Consider the following 21436-nt stretch of genomic DNA (forward strand, 5'->3'; position numbering starts at 1 on the left):
TAATCCAAACACATCCCTAACCCTAATCCCAACAGTAACCCTAACCACACCTCTAACCCAGACACACCCCTAACCCTAATCCCAACCCTATTCCCAACCGTAAATGTAATCTAAACCCTAACTGTAACTTTAGCCCCAACCCAAACTGTAGCCCTAGCCCTAACCCTAGCCCTAACCCTAGCCCTAACCCTAGCCCTAACCCTAGCCCTAACCCTAACCCTAGCCCTAACCCTAGCCCTAACCCTAGCCCTAACCCTAGCCCTAGCCCTAATGGGAAAATGGAAATAAATACATTTTTTTTTTCCCTAACTAAGGGGGTGATGAAGGGGGGTTTGATTTACTTTTATAGTGGGTTTTTTAGTGGATTTTTATGATTGGCAGCCGTCACACACTGAAAGACGCTTTTTATTGCAAAAAATATTTTTTGCGTTACCACATTTTGAGAGCTATAATTTTTCTATATTTTGGTCCACAGAGTCATGTGAGGTCTTGTTTTTTGCGGGACGAGTTGACGTTTTTATTGGTAACATTTTCGGGCACGTGACATTTTTTGATCGCTTTTTATTCCGATTTTTGTGAGGCAGAATGACCAAAAACCAGCTATTCATGAATTTCTTTTGGGGGAGGCGTTTATACCGTTCCGCGTTTGGTAAAATTGATAAAGCAGTTTTATTCTTCGGGTCAGTACGATTACAGCGACACCTCATTTATATCATTTTTTTATGTTTTGGCGCTTTTATACGATAAAAACTATTTTATAGAAAAAATAATTATTTTGGCATCGCTTTATTCTCAGGACTATAACTTTTTTATTTTTTTGCTGATGATGCTGTATGGCGGCTCGTTTTTTGCGGGACAAGATGACGTTTTCAGCGGTACCATGGTTATTTATATCTGTCTTTTTGATTGCGTGTTATTCCACTTTTTGTTCGGCGGTATGATAATAAAGCGTTGTTTTTTGCTTCGGGTTTTTTTTTTTTTTTCTTACGGTGTTTACTGAAGGGGTTAACTAGTGGGCCAGTTTTATAGGTCGGGCCGTTACGGACGCGGCGATACTAAATATGTGTACTTTTATTGTTTTGTTTTTTTTTATTTAGATAAAGAAATGTATTTATGGGAATAATATTTTTTTTTTTTTCATTATTTTGGAATATTTTTTTTTATTTTTTTTACACATTTGAAAATTTTTTTTTTTACTTTTTTACTTTGTCCCAGGGGGGACATCACAGATCAGTGATCTGACAGTTTGCACAGCACTCTGTCAGATCACTGATCTGACATGCAGCGCTGCAGCCTTCACAGTGCCTGCTCTGAGCAGGCTCTGTGAAGCCACCTCCCTCCCTGCAGGACCCGGATCCGCGGCCATCTTGGATCCGGGGCTCGAGCAGGGAGGGAGAGAGGTAAGACCCTCGCAGCAACGCGATCACATCGCGTTGCTGCGGGGGGCTCAGGGAAGCCCGCAGGGAGCCCCCTCCCTGCGCGGTGCTTCCCTGCACCGCCGCCACATCGCGATCATCTTTGAGCGCGGTGTGCCAGGGGTTAATGTGCCGGGGGCGGTCCGTGACCGCTCCTGGCACATAGTGCCGGATGTCAGCTGCGATAGGCAGCTGACACCCGGCCGCGATCGGCGGCGCTCCCCCCGTGAGCGCCGCCGATCGCGCTGGACGTACTATCCCGTCCATGGTCATAGGGGCCCACCCCACATGGACGGGATAGTACGTCCGATGTCAGAAAGGGGTTAATCCAGATAGTCATACCACAGCAAACAATTAATAAATAATATTTCCCACATGTCAGCTTTACATCAGCATCATTTGTAGAATGTTATTTTATTTTTTTAGCATTTTAGGAGGTTTAAAAATGTAGCAGCAATTTTTAATTTTTTCAAGGAAATGTATTAAATTTATTTTTTTAGGGACTTATCCATGTTTGAAGTGACTTTAGGGGTCTCATATATTGGGAAACCCCCAAACATGATACCATTTTAAAAACAGCACTGACATATCAAAAACTGCTGTCAGGTAGTTTATTAACCCTTCAGGTGCTTTACAGGAATTAATGCAAAGTGGTATGACAGAAATGAAAATGTGTATTTTTACCACCTAAATGCCTCTAACTTCTGAACAGATTACTTCAGCCGTCAAACTCTAAGGCCGCTATTTGGTCGTGAATTGCCATGGCAAACATCAGGACAATACAATCATGATCTGAGGGCACCAATTGGGATAAAGAGGAAGCCCCCACACTCTGTTAACCATATATAATGATGTAGTCACTATTTACAGCAGCATCTAAGGGGTTAAACAGATTTGGACGGTGCAAACACTGATCGTGGCTGATGCAGAAAGTTGTCAGCTATAGTGCACAACCGACAGATGCCGGATTGTTACCTGTATGGGCACGCTATTCTCTTATATGTAAGGTCAGTTAAAAGGCGTATTGGCTGTCATTAAGGGGTTAAACCAGGTATTGGTACTTTTGGCAGTGTGGACAGGTGCCAAGTCCTGCTGGAGAATGAAATTTCCATCTCCAAAAAGCTTGTCGGCAGAGGGAAGCATGAAGTGCTCTAAAATTTCCTGGTAGACGGCTGCACTGACTTTAGTCTTGATAAAACACAGTGGACCTACACCAGCAGATGACATGGCTCCCCAAACCATCACTGATGGTGGAAACTTCACACTAGACCTCAAGCAGCTTGGATTGTGTTCCTCTCCACTCTTCCTCCAGACTCTGGGACCTTGATTTTCAAATGAAATGCAAAATTTACTTTCATCTGAAAACAACACCTTGGACCACCGAGCAACACTCCAGTTCTTTCTCCTTGGCCCAGGTAAGACGCTTCTGGCGTCTTATTGGTCATGAGTGGCTGACACAAGGAATGCGACACTTGTAGCCCATGTTGTGTGTGTGTGTGTGTGTGTGGTGTCTCTTGAAGCAATGACTCCAGCAGCAGTCCACTGCTTGTTAATCTGCCCCAAATTTTTGAATGGCCTTTTCTTTCAAGGCTGCGACTATCCCGGTTGCTTGTGCACCTTTTTCTACCACAGTTTTTCCTTCCACTCAACTTTCAATTAATATGCTTGGATATAGCACCCTGTGAACAGCCAGCTTCTTTAGCAATGACCTTTTGTGGCTTTCCCTCCTTGTGGAGTGTGTCAGTGACTGACTTCTGGACATCTGTCAAGTCAGCAGTCTTCCCCATGATTGTGGAGCCTACTGGAACAGACTAAGGGACCTTTTTAAACATTTAGGAAGCCTTTGAAGGTGTTTTTTTTAAATTATAATTCACTGAGATAATGACGTTTGGGTTTTCATTTGCTGTAAGCTATAATCATCAACATTAACAGAAATAAACACTTGAAATAGATCACCCTGTTTGCAATGACTATATAATAAATGAGTTTCACTTTTTTGTATTGAAGAACTAAAAAAAAAAAAAAAATGATGATATTCTAAGTTTGTGAGAAGAACCTGTACATTGAGAGCTTGTGACCATTACCGATCAGTCAAAAGTTGTGGTCACAAAATTTAAGTCTATTGGCAGCCCGGAAATGGTTAAGAGTTTTTATAAGCCTTGCTACCCCTAGTTGGGATAGGGAGGCTTATAAATCAGGCAAAGCTTCCAGGGGAAAAAAAAGAAAAAAGAGTATGCACACTGGCTATCCTCCAAGTGTCAGATCTGGCTCTCTAGTGCCACCTATTGGAGGTAGCCATCCTACAATTTAACAAGCCTTACTTTGCTAACTATTCCATGCTTAATAAATAGGACTACTACTCATTTTATTAGCCAGCAAAACTAAATGAACTCCACAGTATGAGACACTTGTAGAACAGTCTACAGCTGCGGTGAAGGCTTCTGGCGAACAGACAGAGATATCAAGCTATGGCGGAGGAATCATTATTGAGCGCTCCTGTATTTATGGAACAACATTATGTTTTATTGTAGCTTTAAGAGCTGCCCATAAAAAAGAAGGAGAAGCACAATAACTAATGATTTCTGCGCGGATATCAGGTGGTGGTTTTACATGCAGGGGGATTTTCATCAGTTTAAATCAAAGCCTAATATGCTATACAAACTAATGAACGCTTCCTGAAGAGCTGCAATAAGTATAGAAACTTACTGCAAGGAAAAACTACAGCTTTACCGCACAACCTCATAAAACGTTATATCCCATTTCTTTCCACACTTCAGATGGAAAATATAGTGCAAAATGTTCAGCTAAACCCATTTGTAAAGAACTGCATCACATACAGACTTGTTATAAAAAGCGATTCTTCACCTTTATATTTTCAGTATATCAGACAGACAACTGAGGAGTCACATTGCACTGTCACAAGTTACTTTTGGCATTTCCCTCATATTTATACAGTAATTAAACTTGCATATTTTTTAGCATATTGTCCAGCATGAAATATTATGATACTTCGCAAATCACCTTAAATGGCTTCTAAGCCAGCTATTCCCCATTTTTCTGCTTCAGCTGCACTGATATCAGAATGTATCCATTTAGGTACCCCTTAGGAGTACAGATGATGGAAGCAAAGGGTCAGCACCTTATCAGAACAATCTCCTGCCTCCTGCAGCAATTTATCCCCAGATTTAGTGAGACACAAGGGCTGATCTGACCCTTTCACTGCCATCCTCTGTACTCCAGAAAAACAGAAGCTTAGAAGACACTAACATGCTGTTTTCTACAGGAATGAGGCCAAATCCTGAAATAAAGTGATGTGCAAAAAGCAAAAAAAATGAGTCACCTTCGATAACTATATGAACCGGCATTAAGAAGGTGCCCAGCCAGAATATTGAAAGTGCGGCACCTGGGAGAAAATGAACTTTATTCCTCCTGGGAGCCGCTGGCTTTCAGTCATACAGGTACCCAGACACGACTGCAGCACTGTGAGTGGCAGCTGTAAGTACACCCCGCCACTATGGCTGTCAGTTCACGCTGCACTGATGCCCTGCAGAGCCGACTGTCAGTCAAACTGTCAAGGCGTGTTTGCTACCGCCACTCACAGCGATGATTGTAGTTGTGTCGACATGCGTGTATGGCTGAAGACTGGTGGCTCCCTGGAGAAATAAAGATCATTTTCTCCCAGGTGCCGTACCCCAACCAAACAACTTCATAATGTTACTAACCCTGTATTTACAGGTCCATATCATTATTTGATGTGACAGATTCCCTTTAAAGAAGAGTACCAGGCAAATCTGACAATGACCTATTTTGCCAAAATCCTCTTCCCCTGATCTCTAGTGATCACCCATGGAAGATTGGTATGTTACAAAGTGTTTATTGCTGGTCACTCGCGGCATTGGCTCTTGGGTTTGGCAGTTACTGCTATTGCTACTGTGATGGAGGCTCAAGGCTGTAATTGAGTGATGTGGCCATCACTACTAAGTATGGGCATAGATGTTATTTAGTGATGCCACTGTGAATGTGAAGATGACATCCTGATTGTGGTCTAGGCTGGTATTCTTGGATATACCCGTCACTGATATGTGGGGTCTAGGCTGCATTGGGTGATGTGGCCATCACTAGCTGTCACTATCATGTTTGGGCAAGGCTCTTATTTATGTGATGAAGACATCTTGATTGTCACCTCCATGACGGGTCTACGCTGGTATTCTTTGATGTACCCGTCACTGATATGTGGGGTCTAAGCTGTCAATGTTACTGTCATGCCACACCAGGTATTAGTTCTAGAAATTAGTGCAAGAACATGTCTACAGTCCACTTCTTGTTAGGAAGTTGTTGTGACAGGAGATCTAGGAAGAGTATGGGAAGCATATTCCTTATAGCGGTTATAAAACCTGACCTCCATTTTTTTAGATGCTTTGGTGCAGTGCTCCACTTCTAGTGTGATCTCAGCTAGGATTCTGTTGTTGTGCTGGTGAATATTAGTAGAAGAATACACAGTAAAGAACATTAAAAAATAGCTTCTGTTGTTTCCAGAAGATCATGTAGGATAATATCTTACATGGTCATTCTGAGAACCACTCATTATGTGAAGATAAAGAACCGTTAACTAAAAATAAAGAGTATGTTAATTCACGTCAAAAATGAACCTGGTGCAAAGCATTAAAAAACTGCAATAAAAAGAACCACTATTATAATGTGGATGTAAGCAGATTTACTCACCTTTATTGGACAGTCAAATATTTCATGTAATCCTTCTCTGGAATAAAGGCCAAACACCTGAACCTGTAACAAGAGACTTATTATTAAGAGGAGCCTACAAGTATTACCAGCTAGTAGTGATGAGCAACTATGCTCAAGTGCTAATAGTGACTTCGGTGTGCTCTAATACTATGCTCAAGTCCCTGCGGCTGCATGTCTCCCGACTGTTCGACAGCCACAATACATACAGGGATTTTCTAACATTGTCTAGTATATGTTGTGGCTGTTGAACAGCGGCAAGACATGCAACCGCGGGGACCCGAATATACAGGATGGGCCATTTATATGTATACACCTAAATAAAATGGGAATGCTCTCACCTGACACCCATAATATGGTGGTGCACCATCTTGGGCGTCAGGTCCGAGCATTCCTACATGAACAGTTTCCTGGAAAGTGGACTGGTAACTGTGGGCCAGTTGAATGGCCAAGAAGGTCTCCCGATCTGACCCCATTAGACTTTTATCTCTGGGTCATCTGAAGGCAATTGTCTATGCTGTGAAGATACAAGATGTGCAGCATCTGAAACAACGGATACTGGAAGCCTGTGCTAGCATTTCTTCTGCGATGTTGCTATCAGTGTGTCAAGAGTGGGAGAAGAGGGTTGCATTGATAATCCAACAAAATGGGCAGCACTTTGAACACATTTTATAAGTGGTCATAAACTTCTAAATAACTCATGAAAGAATAAAGCTACATTAAACCAAGCACACCATTGTTTTTCTTGTGAATTTCTCAATAAGTTTGATGTGTCACATGACCCTCCTCCCATTGAAAAAAATAAAGTTGGATCCAAAATAGCCAACTTCAAAATGGCAGCCATGGTCACCACCCATCTTGAAAAATTATCCCCTCCCACATACTAATGTGCCACAAACAGGAAGTTGATATCACCAACCATTCCCATTTTATTTAGTTATATCCATATAAATGACCCACCCTGTATGTATTAGGCTACTAAGAACAGTCACTAGTATTTATTATCAATTGCATTAACTAATTGGATTAATGAACCTGGGGATATTCTGCAGAAACCTGATGTAGGAGCTGAATCATTTATCACAACGTGATACAATATTAAAATGTGTGACTTGTGGTTTTCCATAATCCGCAGAAAAGCATGGAAAAATTACGGAAAGTTATTGCATTTTAACTCGTTAATCGGAGTGCACAAAGGAAGCAAGTAACAGACAAATTCATCTCAGCGGACTCATGTCAGATGTTACATATAACAGATATATGGAGATGAGGACTTGTGTAGACTCGTTCTTCCCCAGCACAAAGAGGTCACAGACAGCTCCTGCCGGGAATTCAGCATTTCTGGTGACACAACAGGGCTCCAGTTAGGCAGGGGGGATCCGGCTGTTAATCCTATCGACATAAGAATTCCCGTCCTGTCAGAGTGGAGGAAAAGAAGTCTCATCTCTGAAGACGTAACGTCAGCAGACGCAGCTGAATCCCCGGCAGGAGCTGTCTGTGACCGCACTGCGCCGGGGAAGAACGGCAGCATGCACAGCAGGCAGGTACTATCTGCCTGTTAGTGATTAGGCACATTTTTCATTTTTGACCAAGTCCCAGATATACCTTTTATAATACTAAAGCACTGTTCCCAGAAGATGCAGATTCACTTTGTTTCAAACTGTGGCTACCAGTTGGAGCAAAAGCAGTCCAACAATGTGCAAAAAGGTGCTCATAAAAAACGGTGCTTGCTAAATGGTCTGATCTCGCCCAATTTCCAGGAACAGGTTTATGATGTCCAGGAGCATGTAGGGGACCTTGAAGGTTAATGCCGGTCGATACGATGCCCAAACATCCTTGTCATGCCCAATGTGTTTGTTCTTGGGCTTACAAGGGCAGTGGCCAAGTGTAGGACGGCCACTAATGTTATTCAGTACCTCAAATAGCCTTCTGACGAGTTTCTCCCTCTATCGTTAGAGGATGTACAAAAAAGTGCCTTAAAATAGTTCAGGGAAACCATGGTCATCAGGACCCCAGCAACAGACATGCAGAGTTCTACAAAGCTGAGCAGGTAGCACAAAAAATCTGCCTGCTGTCCTACCTATTCAGAACACACTCCAACCTACAGCAGAAATATATATAACCACAATATAAATACAGACTACAGAATAGATATCTACAACTATAAAAATTAGAAAACCCTTATTAATACAGACCCCATCTCTGTATACAGACCACCAGTATATCGAAGCAAACAAGACCCTCCCAGCATATAGTCCCCACTTAAATAAACTAACCCTAAACCCACAAACTAGCGAAAGACTTCCAAACTCCCCTGTACAACTGCATCCTTTAGGTTCTGTTACTTGGGGCTATACAATCCTGACCATAGTGATGTGGCACAATACAAAAATCCAGAAAAGAAAGCCGCCATTTTTTTGTAGTGTACTGTAGGCTACAATATAACTGATTACACTAAGCACTTGGACAAAGACGCATTTGCAGTAAAACCAGGGCTGTCCAACACAAGAATAAATTGTTTCTCCATTATTTTATTTATACTGTATATGAGTATTCAAGGTCTCTGCCATTAAAATGAATGAGAACTAAGACCTTCATTTATTTTATCAACAATAAGGCGGATTATGGCAACCTCCTGAGTAATGTCACTTTCCAAACAGTAGAACACAATTTTTTGTATTTTTCTTTTATGAAAAAAATGAGATGCTTTGCTGTTGGAAAAAAACAAAGGACATGTGTTTTGTGTTTGCTCAAGCTATGAAATGTGCCTGGCGTAGAACAATGCTCTGTGTAATGCAATGCTTAACCTTCCGCATTTATATTATGGACACAGAAGTGAGACGCCAAACAGTCCGAGTACAGGACATGTTAGTTTGTGACGGAGATTTCAGCCATTAAGAACATTGAGGACACTAGCATCTAACACTGGATCGATAAATTTCAAATTAACTAATGTCAAGTAATTTTCTTTATAAATGCAGATATTTCCATTACTAAGAGAGAAGTCCAGGCACGAGGAGAGAAGGCCAGGCACGAGGAGAGAAAGCCAGGCATGAGGAGAGAAGAACAGGCACGAGGAGAGAAAGCGAGGCACGAGGAGAGAAGGCCAGGCACGAGGAGAGAAGGCCAGGCACAGCGAGGACAGAAGGCCAGGCACAGCGAGGAGAGAAGGCCAGGCACAGCGAGGAGAGAAGGCCAGGCACAGCGAGGAGAAAAGGCCAGGCACAGCGAAGAGAGAAGGCCAGGCACAGCGAGGAGAGAAGGCCAGGCACAGTGAGGAGAGAAGGCCAGGCATGAGGAGAGAAGGCCAGGACCTAGGAGAGAAGGCCAGGCTCGAGGAGAGAAAGCCAGGCACGAGGAGAGAAGGCCAGGCACGAGGAGAGAAGGCCAGGCACGAGGAGAGAAAGCCAGGCACGAGGAGAGAAGGCCAGGCACGAGGAGAGAAAGCCAGGCACGAGGAGAGAAGGCCAGGCACAAGGAGAGAAGGCCAGGCACAAGGAGAGCAGGGCAGGCACAGCGAGGAGAGCAGGCCAGGCACAGCGAGGAGAGAAGGCCAGGAACAGCGAGGAGAGAAGGCCAGGCACAGCGAGGAGAGAAGGCCAGGCACAGCGAGGAGAGAAGGCCAGGCACTAGGAGAGAAGGCCAGGCACAGGGAGGAGTCCACTTCACATTGTTCGCTGCTTGATTGACAGGTGTCTTCTCATTTGTAAATAAAAAGAGATGTGTTAATTAAACCTCTGCATAGGGAGTGGTCCAGCAGACACTTTCCCTTCTTGTGCCTGGCTAGTTTCTCAAGCTATGTTTTCTTGGAACCGTCTCTGCATTTCACAGGAAAACCAAGCTTTGTGTACTGAGGGAGGGAGCCTTTCTGGATTTAGATGGCTGACAGTTTAATCAATCCCTAGACTTCTTAATATACTTCATGAAGTTTTTTCATACCAATAAATATTTTCAGAGGTGCCTCACATGACCCAATCTGGTCAGTACCTATTTGCATGTAGATTATCCGTATATACACTGACGTGTAGATATCAATTATGTCAGACACATGGGCCGGCACATGGGCGCACACTGTGCCTGCTTGCCAAATGGATAGGCAATGCTAGGTCAGAGTAAATCAGGGGTGTCAAACTGCATTCCTCGAGGGCTGCAAACAGGTCAAGTTTTCAGGATTTCCTTGTACTGCACAGGTAATAATTTAATCACCTACACAAATAATGAGTTGGTGATTAAATTATCACCTGTGCAGTACAAGGAAATCCTGAAAACATGACCTGTTTGCAGCCCTCGAGGAATGCAGTTTGACACTTCTGGAGTAAATGGAGTAGGCGATAGAACAGCTTTATCAGGTCTGTTATTAAATTAACTATACTCTGTTGACATTGTATATATATATCTTTAACTTGTCGAAATAAAAATAGGTTGTCACTGGAAAGGACCTGTATTCCAAAAAAAAAGGAGAAGAATAAAATGTCAATATCTCAATAAGAAAAACAAATCTACAATAACTTCCAAACTATATATCTGGATCGCTGGTGTAGCAGAGACACATCTCTAGCACTGGGTTAGATACCTTGGTGACTTATGTCCCTATACCATGAATTTAGGCGAAATAAAGCCAAATTTTGACAAACCTGATTACTGGAGCAGTACTAAACATACATATATGCTTTAGAATAAAGTTCTTTAATGTGCTGTTCTACTTCTTGTGTTACATAGTCTATAGCAGACGTGGATGCAACCACAGGGCGGCCACATGAGGAGCACTTTAAAACCACGCATCAATAGTATCATCTCTAACCTTCACTACTTCTTTCAAACACTATCAACTTTTATTGTGAACTTTAAAAGGGTATTGTTAAGTCTGAAAATTATAATTTCCTGGTCGCGGGTGGTCCGAACACTGTGACCCTCACCGACCCCAAGAACTGGGGCTCTCATGTGAATGGAGCTGAAGTATCCATGATCAACATTCAATCCTTTCAGACGTGACTTTACAGAGCCCTAGAATTTTAATCGGTTGGACCCCCAGGCATCAGGAAATTGTGCACTATCCAATAGATAGGGGATAACTTCAAAACTTGAGACAATCCCTTTAATTTTGACTTTCTTACTTAGCTCAGTAGAACTTAGAAGCAGATATAGATATACAATAATATACAGTATTAGTTCCTTAAAATCTATTATGTGCTGTCTCCCCACTGAGGGCAGAGGGAGGAAGAAGATAAATCATTCTGGCGTTGTTTTAGTACATCGCCCGCACCTTCCATTTTTTGTCCACTGTTCACACACTTCCTGGAAAATAATGGCACCTTCTTGTAAGTGAGAATCAATCATTAAATCCCTGACATGTCAGAGCCCCTCATTCCCTGGAAGCTCCGATAATTGTTACTTATATAGCATCCATGATAAATGCTCTCTAGTTGCACAGGTAGACACCATTTTTTTTAAATTGGGCTGTACATATATTGATTTTACATCTATTTAATGTGGCTGTCGTTGGATACTTTAATAGGCTGATAAACTGCGATTGCTCATCAAAAGTCTCAATAATTCAAAGGAAACACACAAGTGTTTGCCACTGTCCTAATGTAAGACAGAGAACCTCAAGTTCACAGAAATCCAATTTTGCAGATTTATAACAGACGAGGCTGGAGTACCCGGCTGGTGTAGAGGCGCGGAGGGAAGCAGAGGGAGAACTTGGTAATGGCTCGGAATGCCTCAAAACTTCGTCCTGCTTGCCTCTTTTTTCTATAGCTGTTAATCAACTTAATACAAATAACAATATTGACATTCTTGTAATTACTTTTTCCTCAGGCACATTTGTGGGAGAAAATATACTTGGCCGTAATCAGAGGAATATGTGAGTAAGCCTGGGACGTCTGAGAATAATGGGCATATGAATTGAGGGCAGCCTCTCGCCACATTTCACTCCCTATCACCATCTGGAGCGCGGAGAAGTCAACTCTACGGGACGGTAGGAACATTATTAGATACAATAGAGTGTCGGAGGTTTGCAGAGGTTACCTTACAGAAGAATCCAGTCTTCTGTGCTCCATTAAATCAATGCTTATCATAGAAAGTTTCAGTACAAAATTGGGTAATATTTGCTAAAACTGCATTTAGTTTCTATTTATTTGGAGAACGACTGCAAAAAAATATTTTACCTGTTCCTGTCAAGCCCCATCTATGTAACAGCATCGTACTGGCACATTTTATAGCCCTGAATTGAAGGCATGCAGCTGCTACATAACTGGATGTCATCCACAATCTTATGTATCTCCACCACGGCTCTGCCGCTGAGAATACAATGACAGATTTTGTTTTTATTTTGCATTGCTTATATAGCGCCATCATATTCCGCAGCGCTTTACACACATTGCTGTACCCAATGGGGCTCACGATCTAAATCCCCCATCAGAATGATTGTGGAATTGTGCTGAATTTCTGTACACTTCCTTGCAAAACAATAAGACAGAGCCAGTGGGCAATCTGGCTCTAGAGCAGATCATGTTCTTCAGATGAGTTCCAGATCCCTTCACCTGACTACCGGCTGCTACCACTAGAGGGAGCTTGTGAGGCTACTGCATACTGTATATACATTCAACACAATTGTTAAACAGCTGGGTGCTTGTGAAATTCCTGCCATCATTGGTAAAATAAGCCCACCAGTGTTAATTAAAAAAGACCATTCACTTGCGCAAACTAACATTATAAAAATCCCTGCGTTCCCTTGATTTTTTTTCTGTTTTGCAGTGTGTCTTTCCATTGCAGAGACACTCACATTGCAGTAAAATATGTGAAGTTTCTGCTTGTTGTTCAACTGGGTATTTCTTCACAGTCTTCTCCAGGGGCATGTGTTTTCACCACTACCACCATGAGGCTGTCAATCCTGTGATTGCCAGGGTCTGGGAGGGGTGAGTGAGAGGGCATACCCCCAGAAAAGATTGAAGAAACACCCAGCTGAACCTGTATCAGAAATTTCACATATAACTCTGCAGAAGAAACAAATGTGAATACCTCTGCAGCGGAAAGCTAAAAAAAAAGCAGAGTGGCAGAATCAGGGGAGTTCAGGTATTTTTAAAAGGTATTTGACTTAATTTGTTTTGAGTAAGTAATGGGTCCTCTTTAAATTCCTTCATCTCCCCAACCTGTTTTCACCTTCCTGACCAAGCCAAATTTTACAGTTTTGGCAAGTGTCACTTTATGTGGTAATAACAATGTGGACCCCTACTGTGGAAATCTCTACCCCAACATATCAGACTCGCCTACCATGGAAACCTTCAAAAGGAACCTGAAGACCTACCTCTTCCGACAAGCCTACACCTGCAATAACCCTCATTCCACCATACCGCTGCCCAACCAGCTCTATCCTCACCTACTGTATCCTCACCCACCCCTTGTAGATTGTGAGCCCTCGTGGGCAGGGTCCTCTCTCCTTCTGTACTAGTCGCTGACTTGTATTGTTTAAGATTATTGTAGTTTTTATTATGCATATCCCTTTTCACATGTAAAGCACCATGGAATAAATGGTGCTATAATAATATTAACAACAATTCTGGAATGCGTCAACCATTCCCAGTCATTCTGAGACTTTTTTTCAAGACACATTTTACTTTATGTTAGTGGTAAATTTAGGTCAAAATTAGAGATGCGTGGATGTTCAGGTCTGGCAGGTTCGGTCGAACAGTTGAAAAAGGTTCAGGTTTCGATAACAGAACAGTACCCGGACCCCATTCACCCCCAGGCTGTCTGACCGGCAGTTATGATTTACCACCAATCAGAAGCAGTGTTTGCCACGGTGCCATGCACATGACAGAGCGACAAACACCCAGTGTTCAGGAGGCCAAACCAGAACAGTTACACAGACTTGCAGGTGAAGTCCATGTTCCGTGTCAGTGCCCGAACAGCAGGTGTACGCTACGGATGCCGTACTTTACTTTTCAGGTTCGCCCATGCCTAGCATTTATTTGCAAAAATATCGGAAGAAAATATTCAAAATTTTGTAATTTTTAAACTTTCAATGTTTATATCCTTAAACTAGTTAATTGTGCTGTACAAAATAATTTATTAATAAAATTTCACACATGTCTACTCTACATCTGCATAATGTTTTAACCATTTTTTTGGTTAAGAAGTTAGAACAAAACTTACAAAACTATTTTTTAGAGGCCACATCATGTTTGAAGTTACTCTCAGGGGCTTCTATGACAGAAAATATTCAAAAGTGACACCATTCTAAACAGTGCACTCCTTAAAAATCTCAAAACCACATTCAAGAAGTTTATTAATCCTTTCGGTTCTTCATGGGAATTAAAACAATGTGGAACGAAAAAATAAATATTTTAATTTTTCCTACAAAAATGTTCATTTAGCTCCAAATTTTGCATTTTTATAAGGATAACAGGAGAAGAAAAAAAACATAAAATTTGTTCTGCAATTTCTCCTGGGTATATTGATACCCAATATGTGGTGGAAAACCACTGTTTGGGAGCACAGCAGAGCTTGGAACGGATGGAGCGCTATTTGCATTTTGGAGCGCAAAATTGACTGGAAAAGATAGACACTATGCCGCATTTTTAGAGCCACTGATGTGTCTAAACAGTGGCAACTCACAGAAGTGACCCCACTTTGGAAACTATACCCCTCAAGGGACTTATCTAGAGGTGTGGTGAGCATCTTGAACCCACAAGTGCTTCTAAGAATTTTATAACGTTGAGCCGTGAAAATGAAACATTATATTTTTCCCCAAAACATGTTGCTTTTTCATTTTCACAAGGGTAAAAAAGAGAAAATAGACCACACAATTTGTTGTGCGATTTCTCCTGAGTACACCGATACACCATGTTTGGTGGAAAACTACTGTTTGGGCGCATGGCAGGGCTTGGAAGGAAAGGAGTGCCGGTTGAATTCAGGAGCGTGATTTTGGCTGGAACACATTCAGATGCCATGTCACATTTGAAGATCCCCTAACATGCCAAAACAGCAGAAACCCCAACAATTGACACTATTTTGGACACTACACCTCTTGAGGAATTCAGCTAGCAGTGTAATGAGCATTTTAACCCTCAAGTAATTTATAGAATGGTATAACATTGGGCTGAGTCCATGGAAAATTACATTTTTTCTACTAAAATGTTACTGTGGCCTCAAGTTTTCAATTTTCAAAAGGGATAACAGGAGAAAATGAAACACAAAGTATATTACGCAATTTCCTTTGAGTACACCGACACTGAAAACTACTTTTGATGGACATTGGAAAGCTCAGAATGGAAAGAACGCCATATTGTGGTGCACATTTTGCTGGAATGGTTTGATTGAGCCATGTCACATTGGCAGAACCCCTGAAATGCCAGAACAGCAGAACCCCCCCCAATAAGTGACCTCATTTTAGAAACTACACCTTTCAACAAATTCTTCTAGGGTTGCAGTGGTGCAGTGATCATATTGAAATAACAAGTGTGTCACTGAATTTTATATCATTGGGTGGGGAAGAAAAATAACAAAATATTTGTTTTAGTCCCAAATTTTACATTTTCACAAGGTGAAATGGGTAAAAATGGCACCAAAATGTATCCCACAATTTCTGCTGAGCGAACTAATACACCATATGTGGCTGTACAGTACTGATTAGCCACATGTGAAGACTTGTAACGGAAAGAGAGCTATTTGACTCTTGTAGAACAAATTATCATAAAATAGTTTGTAGACTCCATATACAGAACCCCTAAGTGCCAGAAGAGAAGAATCCTCCCTCAAGTGTCTCCATTTTGGAAATTACATCCCTGTAGAAATTTATCTAGAGGTGTAGTGACGATTTTCACTCAATGGATGTTTGCCAGAAACAAGCAGCGGTGAATGTTGCTGTGTGAAAATTGCAAATCTTCCAGTTTAGTGCCAGTACATTGTAGTGCCCAGCTCCTGATTCTGAAGACATGGACCCCATAAATTAAGGAGAATCTCAATACAGAGATGCCAAACGTGGATGCCAACAGCAGTTTAGGCACACTTGGGAATGCAGCCTTCACTTGACTTCTTTTTGGTGGGCGAGGAGCCATACCGCTTTTCCAGAGCCTTTGTACTACCAGTAAGATGGAAGCCTCCTATATTTCCATTAACAGATGAAAATCCTGATTAATTTAGATTATTTTTTTTTACCAGATCTATGCCTTGTATGAAACTGACCTGAACTCCATTGTTTGAATCAGTTTCATAGGTCTTATCCAATCAAAATAAGAAACGTCACAGAATGACTGTACGTCAGTCGATCTTCTAGAAATACCTTGCCATCCTCTGCACAGACGCCAACATGTTCCCCACCTTCATCCAGGCTAATCTGATTGATCTTCACAGTGCTCTGAAAAAAAAAAGAAAAAGTAAACAATCACAAACAGATTTTTGTGTTGTTATTAATGTTCTAAATTACTTCATATGCTCAAATTTTGTTTTAATCATTTTCAGATTTTATTCCTATAAGGAATGTACCAACATCAGCATTTATGCAAAAGTAGCAAATTAATTATCTACGTACGGTAGATGTTTAGCAGGACTTGTAGGTGTCAGATATAAAATTAATTGACATGCATGAACAGAAAATCATTACAAAGGTTCATGCAAGTCTTTGGTCTTGCAGAGTGCAAATATCTTATACTTTTCACAGTCATGGATTATGTTTTATTACTGGAACCACAAATCAGTAAACCGAATCCTGATAAGATTTTACCATATGGCCCCTCAACGGCAAAGTTTAGACAGCCCTGTTATGGGGTATAATGGGTGGCCAAAGGCAAGATAGTAACTGTATTATGTCTACTGTGGACCTAGGAGGACAATGCATGATTCGCCCAAAATGTCTCTTTTTACAAGGGTGTTCCAAACTGATATATTTATGGTATAGCCTGTGATTTATTGATATAAATCAGCACACACCAAGAAAATTAAATTATCATCGAAGAATTCGTTGTTTTGGTAAGTTTGCTTCCCATGATTGTAGTGTTTAGGCACAAGGTTGGTAAAGAGTCCTCGTAAATTGTTGTCAGTACTTTTACCCAGCATAAACAAGACTGATCTTCAAGACAAGACCTTACTGATGCAACTGGCCAAAATTTTGGCCAGGATTCTAATATCATTGCTAAGGAATGAGATAGGTCTCTAAGAGCCACAATCAGCAAAAGTCCTTTCTAGGCTTGATAATGACGATCACCAATGCCTCCTGTGGGGAAGCTTGTAGTTGGCTACTTTGCTAATTGGATTGGACTAGCTTAGAAGAATATAGGGATAGCTAGTAAAAATGTAGTTGACCACTAAGGTAGGGCACGCTTTCATTCATCAACGGGTGGATATTCAAGACAAGCAGATCAATAACCCATGCCTAGGACCGGAGTGTCTATTTACAAACGTCGCAATGGCGAAGCATCAACCTATTTTTTTACTTTTAATCCTTGATGTCAGTGAATGGGGAAAAGAGACACCTTCACATGTCAGATGACCTTACTGGGAGGAGAAGCTGGGTCCAGTCTTAAGTATATCCCATGCTGGGAGATTATATATCACTAGATGGTAGCCCGATTCTCATGCATCAGGTATTCTAGAATATGTATGCGTAGTGTGTAACAGCCCACGTAGTGAATAGCACAGCCACGTAGTATATTGCACAGCCATGTAGTATATTGCACAGCCACGTAGTATATTGCCCAGCCACGTAGTATATTGCCCAGCCACGTAGTATATTGCCCAGCCACGTAGTATATTGCCCAGCCACGTAATATATTGCCCAGTCACGTAGTATATTGCACAGCCCACGTAGTATATTGCCCAGCCACGTAGTATATTGCCCAGCCACGTAGTATATTGCACAGCCATGTAGTACATTGCACAGCGCACGCAGTACATTGCACAGCCCACGTAGTACATTGAACAGCACACGTAGTATACTGCACAGCCACGTAGTATATTGCACAGGCCACGTACTATATTGCACAGGCCACGTACTACATTGCACAGGCCACGTACTACATTGCACAGGCCACGTACTACATTGCCCAGCCACATACTACATTGCCCAGCCCACGTAGTACATTGCGCAGCCCACGCAGTACATTGCTCAGCCCACGCAGTACATTAAGGAGTCCACGCAGTACGCTGCGCAGCCCACGCAGTACATTGCGCAGCCCACGTAGTACATTGCGCAGCCCACGTAGTATACTGCGCAGCCCATGTAGTACATTGCGCAGCCCATGTAGTACATTGCGCAGCCCACGCAGTACACGTTGTATATTGCGCAGCCCACGTAGTACATTGCGCAGCCCACGCAGTACATTGCGCAGCCCACGCAGTACATTGCGCAGCCCACATAGTACATTGCGCAGTCCACACAGTACATTGCGCAGCCCACGCAGTACACGAGGTATATCGCGCATCCCACGTAGTACATTACGCAGCCCACACAGTACATTGCGCAGCCCACACAGTACATTATGGAGCCCACACAGTACATTGTGCAGCCCACGCAGTACATTGCGCAGCCCACGGAGTACATTGCGCAGCCCGCGTAGTACATTGCACAGCCCGCGTAGTATATTGAACAGCCCACGTAGTATATTGAACAGCCCACGTAGTATATTGCACAGCCCACGTAGTATATTGCACAGCCCACGTGGTATATTGCACAGCTCACGTAGTATATTGCACAGTCCATGTAGTATATTGCACAGCCCACGTAGTATATAGCAATGTGGGCATCATATCCCTGTTAAAAAAAAGAATGAAAATAAAAAAGTTATATACTCACCTTCCGTTGGCCCCGGATCCAGGAAGCGGTTACCGACGCTCCTCACGCGCTCCGGTCTCAAGAGTGCATTGTGGACTCGCGAGATGATGACGTAGCGGTCTCGTGAGACCGCTATGTCATCATCTCGCGAGATCGCAATGCATAGCGCGGTCACCGGAGCATCGCGAGGAGGGGCCGACGGACGGTGAGTATATAACGATTTTTTATTTTTTCATTATTTTTAACATTAGATCTTTTTACTATTGATGTTGCATATGCAGCATCAATAGTAAAAACTTGGTCACACAGGGATAATAGCAGCGGTTACGGAGTGCGTTACTCGCGGCATAACGCGGTCCGTTACCGCCGGCATTAACCCTGTGTGAGCGGTGAGTGGTGGGGAGTATGCAGGCGCCGGACACTGACTGCAGGGAGTAAGGAGCGGCCATTTTCTTCCGGACTGTGCCCGTCGCTGATTGGTCGTGGCTGTTTTGCCGCGACCAATCAGCGACTTGGATTTCCATGACAGACAGAGGCCGCGACCAATGAATATCCGTGACAGACAGACAGAAGGACAGAAAGACGGAAGTGACCCTTAGACAATTATATAGTAGATTAGACTTCCATTTGACTAAGGCAGGAAAGCACTCTGCATGCTTAACTAGAGGTCTCTGCCATTACAGGTCGCCAACTCTGAACCCCCCACAAGTACACTCCCCTGTTGACTCCTTGGGATGAAGGCTGAATTGCGTCAGAAGGGGTTAAGAGTTATTTTTAAGGTAGCGACAGACCAACACTTGGGTACTGCAAACAATCACACGTGGCATGACAAAGGTTATTAGTAAGCAGAATGACCCCACTTGCTCGGTGTATAGTGGCTGTGACACTCTCTGAATTGTGACGCAATATCACTTAGAAAAAATGGTTTGATCTCACCAATTCCATGTGAGCACTGATCTATTTGGCCACTAATAGACAGATTTTGCTTGTGTTCCCCATGGAAACATTCTGCTAAACCATTTGATAGTATAAGAGACCTCTTCAAGGCTATTATGCATGAAGTTTCCTTTGTTTTTATTCTCTCTCGGCTGTATTATATCAATTTTCACATTCCACAATTTTCACCTAACTAGCATGAGAGGTTGGAAAAGTTGGGCTAGTTTAGCTTAGGAAAAGACGTCACAGAGGGAATCTGATTTATGTGTGGTCAATACAAAGGACTGGCGCATGACTTATTCCTTCCAGGGATCATACTAAGGACCAGGGGGCACTCGTCACGGGTGGAAGAAAGGTGATTCAGAAAGGGAGTTAGAGCAGTCAGACTGTGGAATGCCCTACCACAACAGGTATTAATGGCAGACACTATAACAGATTTTAAAAAAGGGCTGGATGATTTCCTGGATACACATAATATTGCGGGTTATAGATAATTTAGTGACAAAAATTAACAATTGGTGGAGAAAAGTTGAACTTGATGGACCTAGGTCTTTTTTCAACCTATGTAACTATGAGTGGTGTCAGTTACGTGTGCAGCATGTGTGTATTTACGGCCTGTAACTTCAGGCGCTAATTCTTCATCTACATTAAAGGGAATCTGTCAGCAGATTTTGCCACGTAATCTGAGAGCAGCATAATGTAGGGGCAGAGAGCGTAATTTTGATAAAATCACTGTTTTATCAGAAGTAGATATCATTATAGGACTAGTAAACCTTCTGCTTACAATTTGAAGGTTCTTAAAAATCCTCCTTACACTGATCCTAGGTGATTTGTGCAGGATAAATACGGATATCTACTACTTCACATTAAAAAAAATGTTTAAACGATAACTTTACTATCAGACAACTTGCTGTCATTATAAAGGGAAGCTGTCACGTATAGACACAATTTACCTCCAGATATAGGAGTAATTTAAAGGCATATGACGCACAAATTCTAGCATATAAATCACATGTTGCAAAGCCAGCTGTCAATCAAAGTTGCATGGAGCGATTACAGCACACTCAGTATAACGTACGCTGTCTAACGGCTCTGTTGACCGGGAGAGAGAAGAAGACGACGCTAAGACGGCCTAACAGGATTTAAATGCCATCTACCTATAGATTATCTGCAGGTAAACAGCATTGCTTCACGTGACAGGTTCCTTTAAATATAAGAAGTGCTGAACAAGCAATCTGTAATTCACTTCATTTAGAAATTATGGAGTTCTCCCCCCACACCCTGTGTAAAAAAATATAAGTCTAAATGTGTCTCTTCTCCTGCTCTCCTGCCAAACTAAATGCAGATATAGCAGAGAGGTGGGCTTTGCAACCTATCGGACAATGGCAAGTGCGATACATATTGAGACTTGAAGAAAAGGAAATTCCAGCACATATAGTGCCGACAGGATGCTAGTGAAAACAAACTGCCGACTCAGAAAGAGTGTATGGAAAAATACAGAGAATCGGGGCAGTTCCTGAACACATCAGACTGGTATGTTTTTGGTGAGGACAGGTGGTTACGCTTTTACAATGTT

At 42.3% G+C, this 21436-nt stretch overlaps 1 protein-coding gene across 3 annotated transcripts in view; it reads right to left on the bottom strand.

Moving 5' to 3' along the window:
• Positions 1 to 21436, bottom strand: part of VPS41 (VPS41 subunit of HOPS complex) — a 354940-nt gene that overhangs the window by 211672 nt on the left and 121832 nt on the right. For all 3 annotated transcript variants that reach the window (XM_069730259.1, XM_069730260.1, XM_069730261.1), the window contains exons 5-6: positions 16438 to 16512; positions 6138 to 6200 (exon numbers count right to left, since the gene is read on the bottom strand). In XM_069730259.1, the coding sequence (XP_069586360.1) occupies positions 6138 to 6200; positions 16438 to 16512 (138 nt within the window). The remainder of the gene's footprint in view (positions 1 to 6137; positions 6201 to 16437; positions 16513 to 21436) is intronic.

This window comes from Ranitomeya imitator, chromosome 6 (genome assembly GCF_032444005.1).
Source record: "Ranitomeya imitator isolate aRanImi1 chromosome 6, aRanImi1.pri, whole genome shotgun sequence".
Lineage (NCBI taxonomy): Eukaryota > Metazoa > Chordata > Amphibia > Anura > Dendrobatidae > Ranitomeya > Ranitomeya imitator.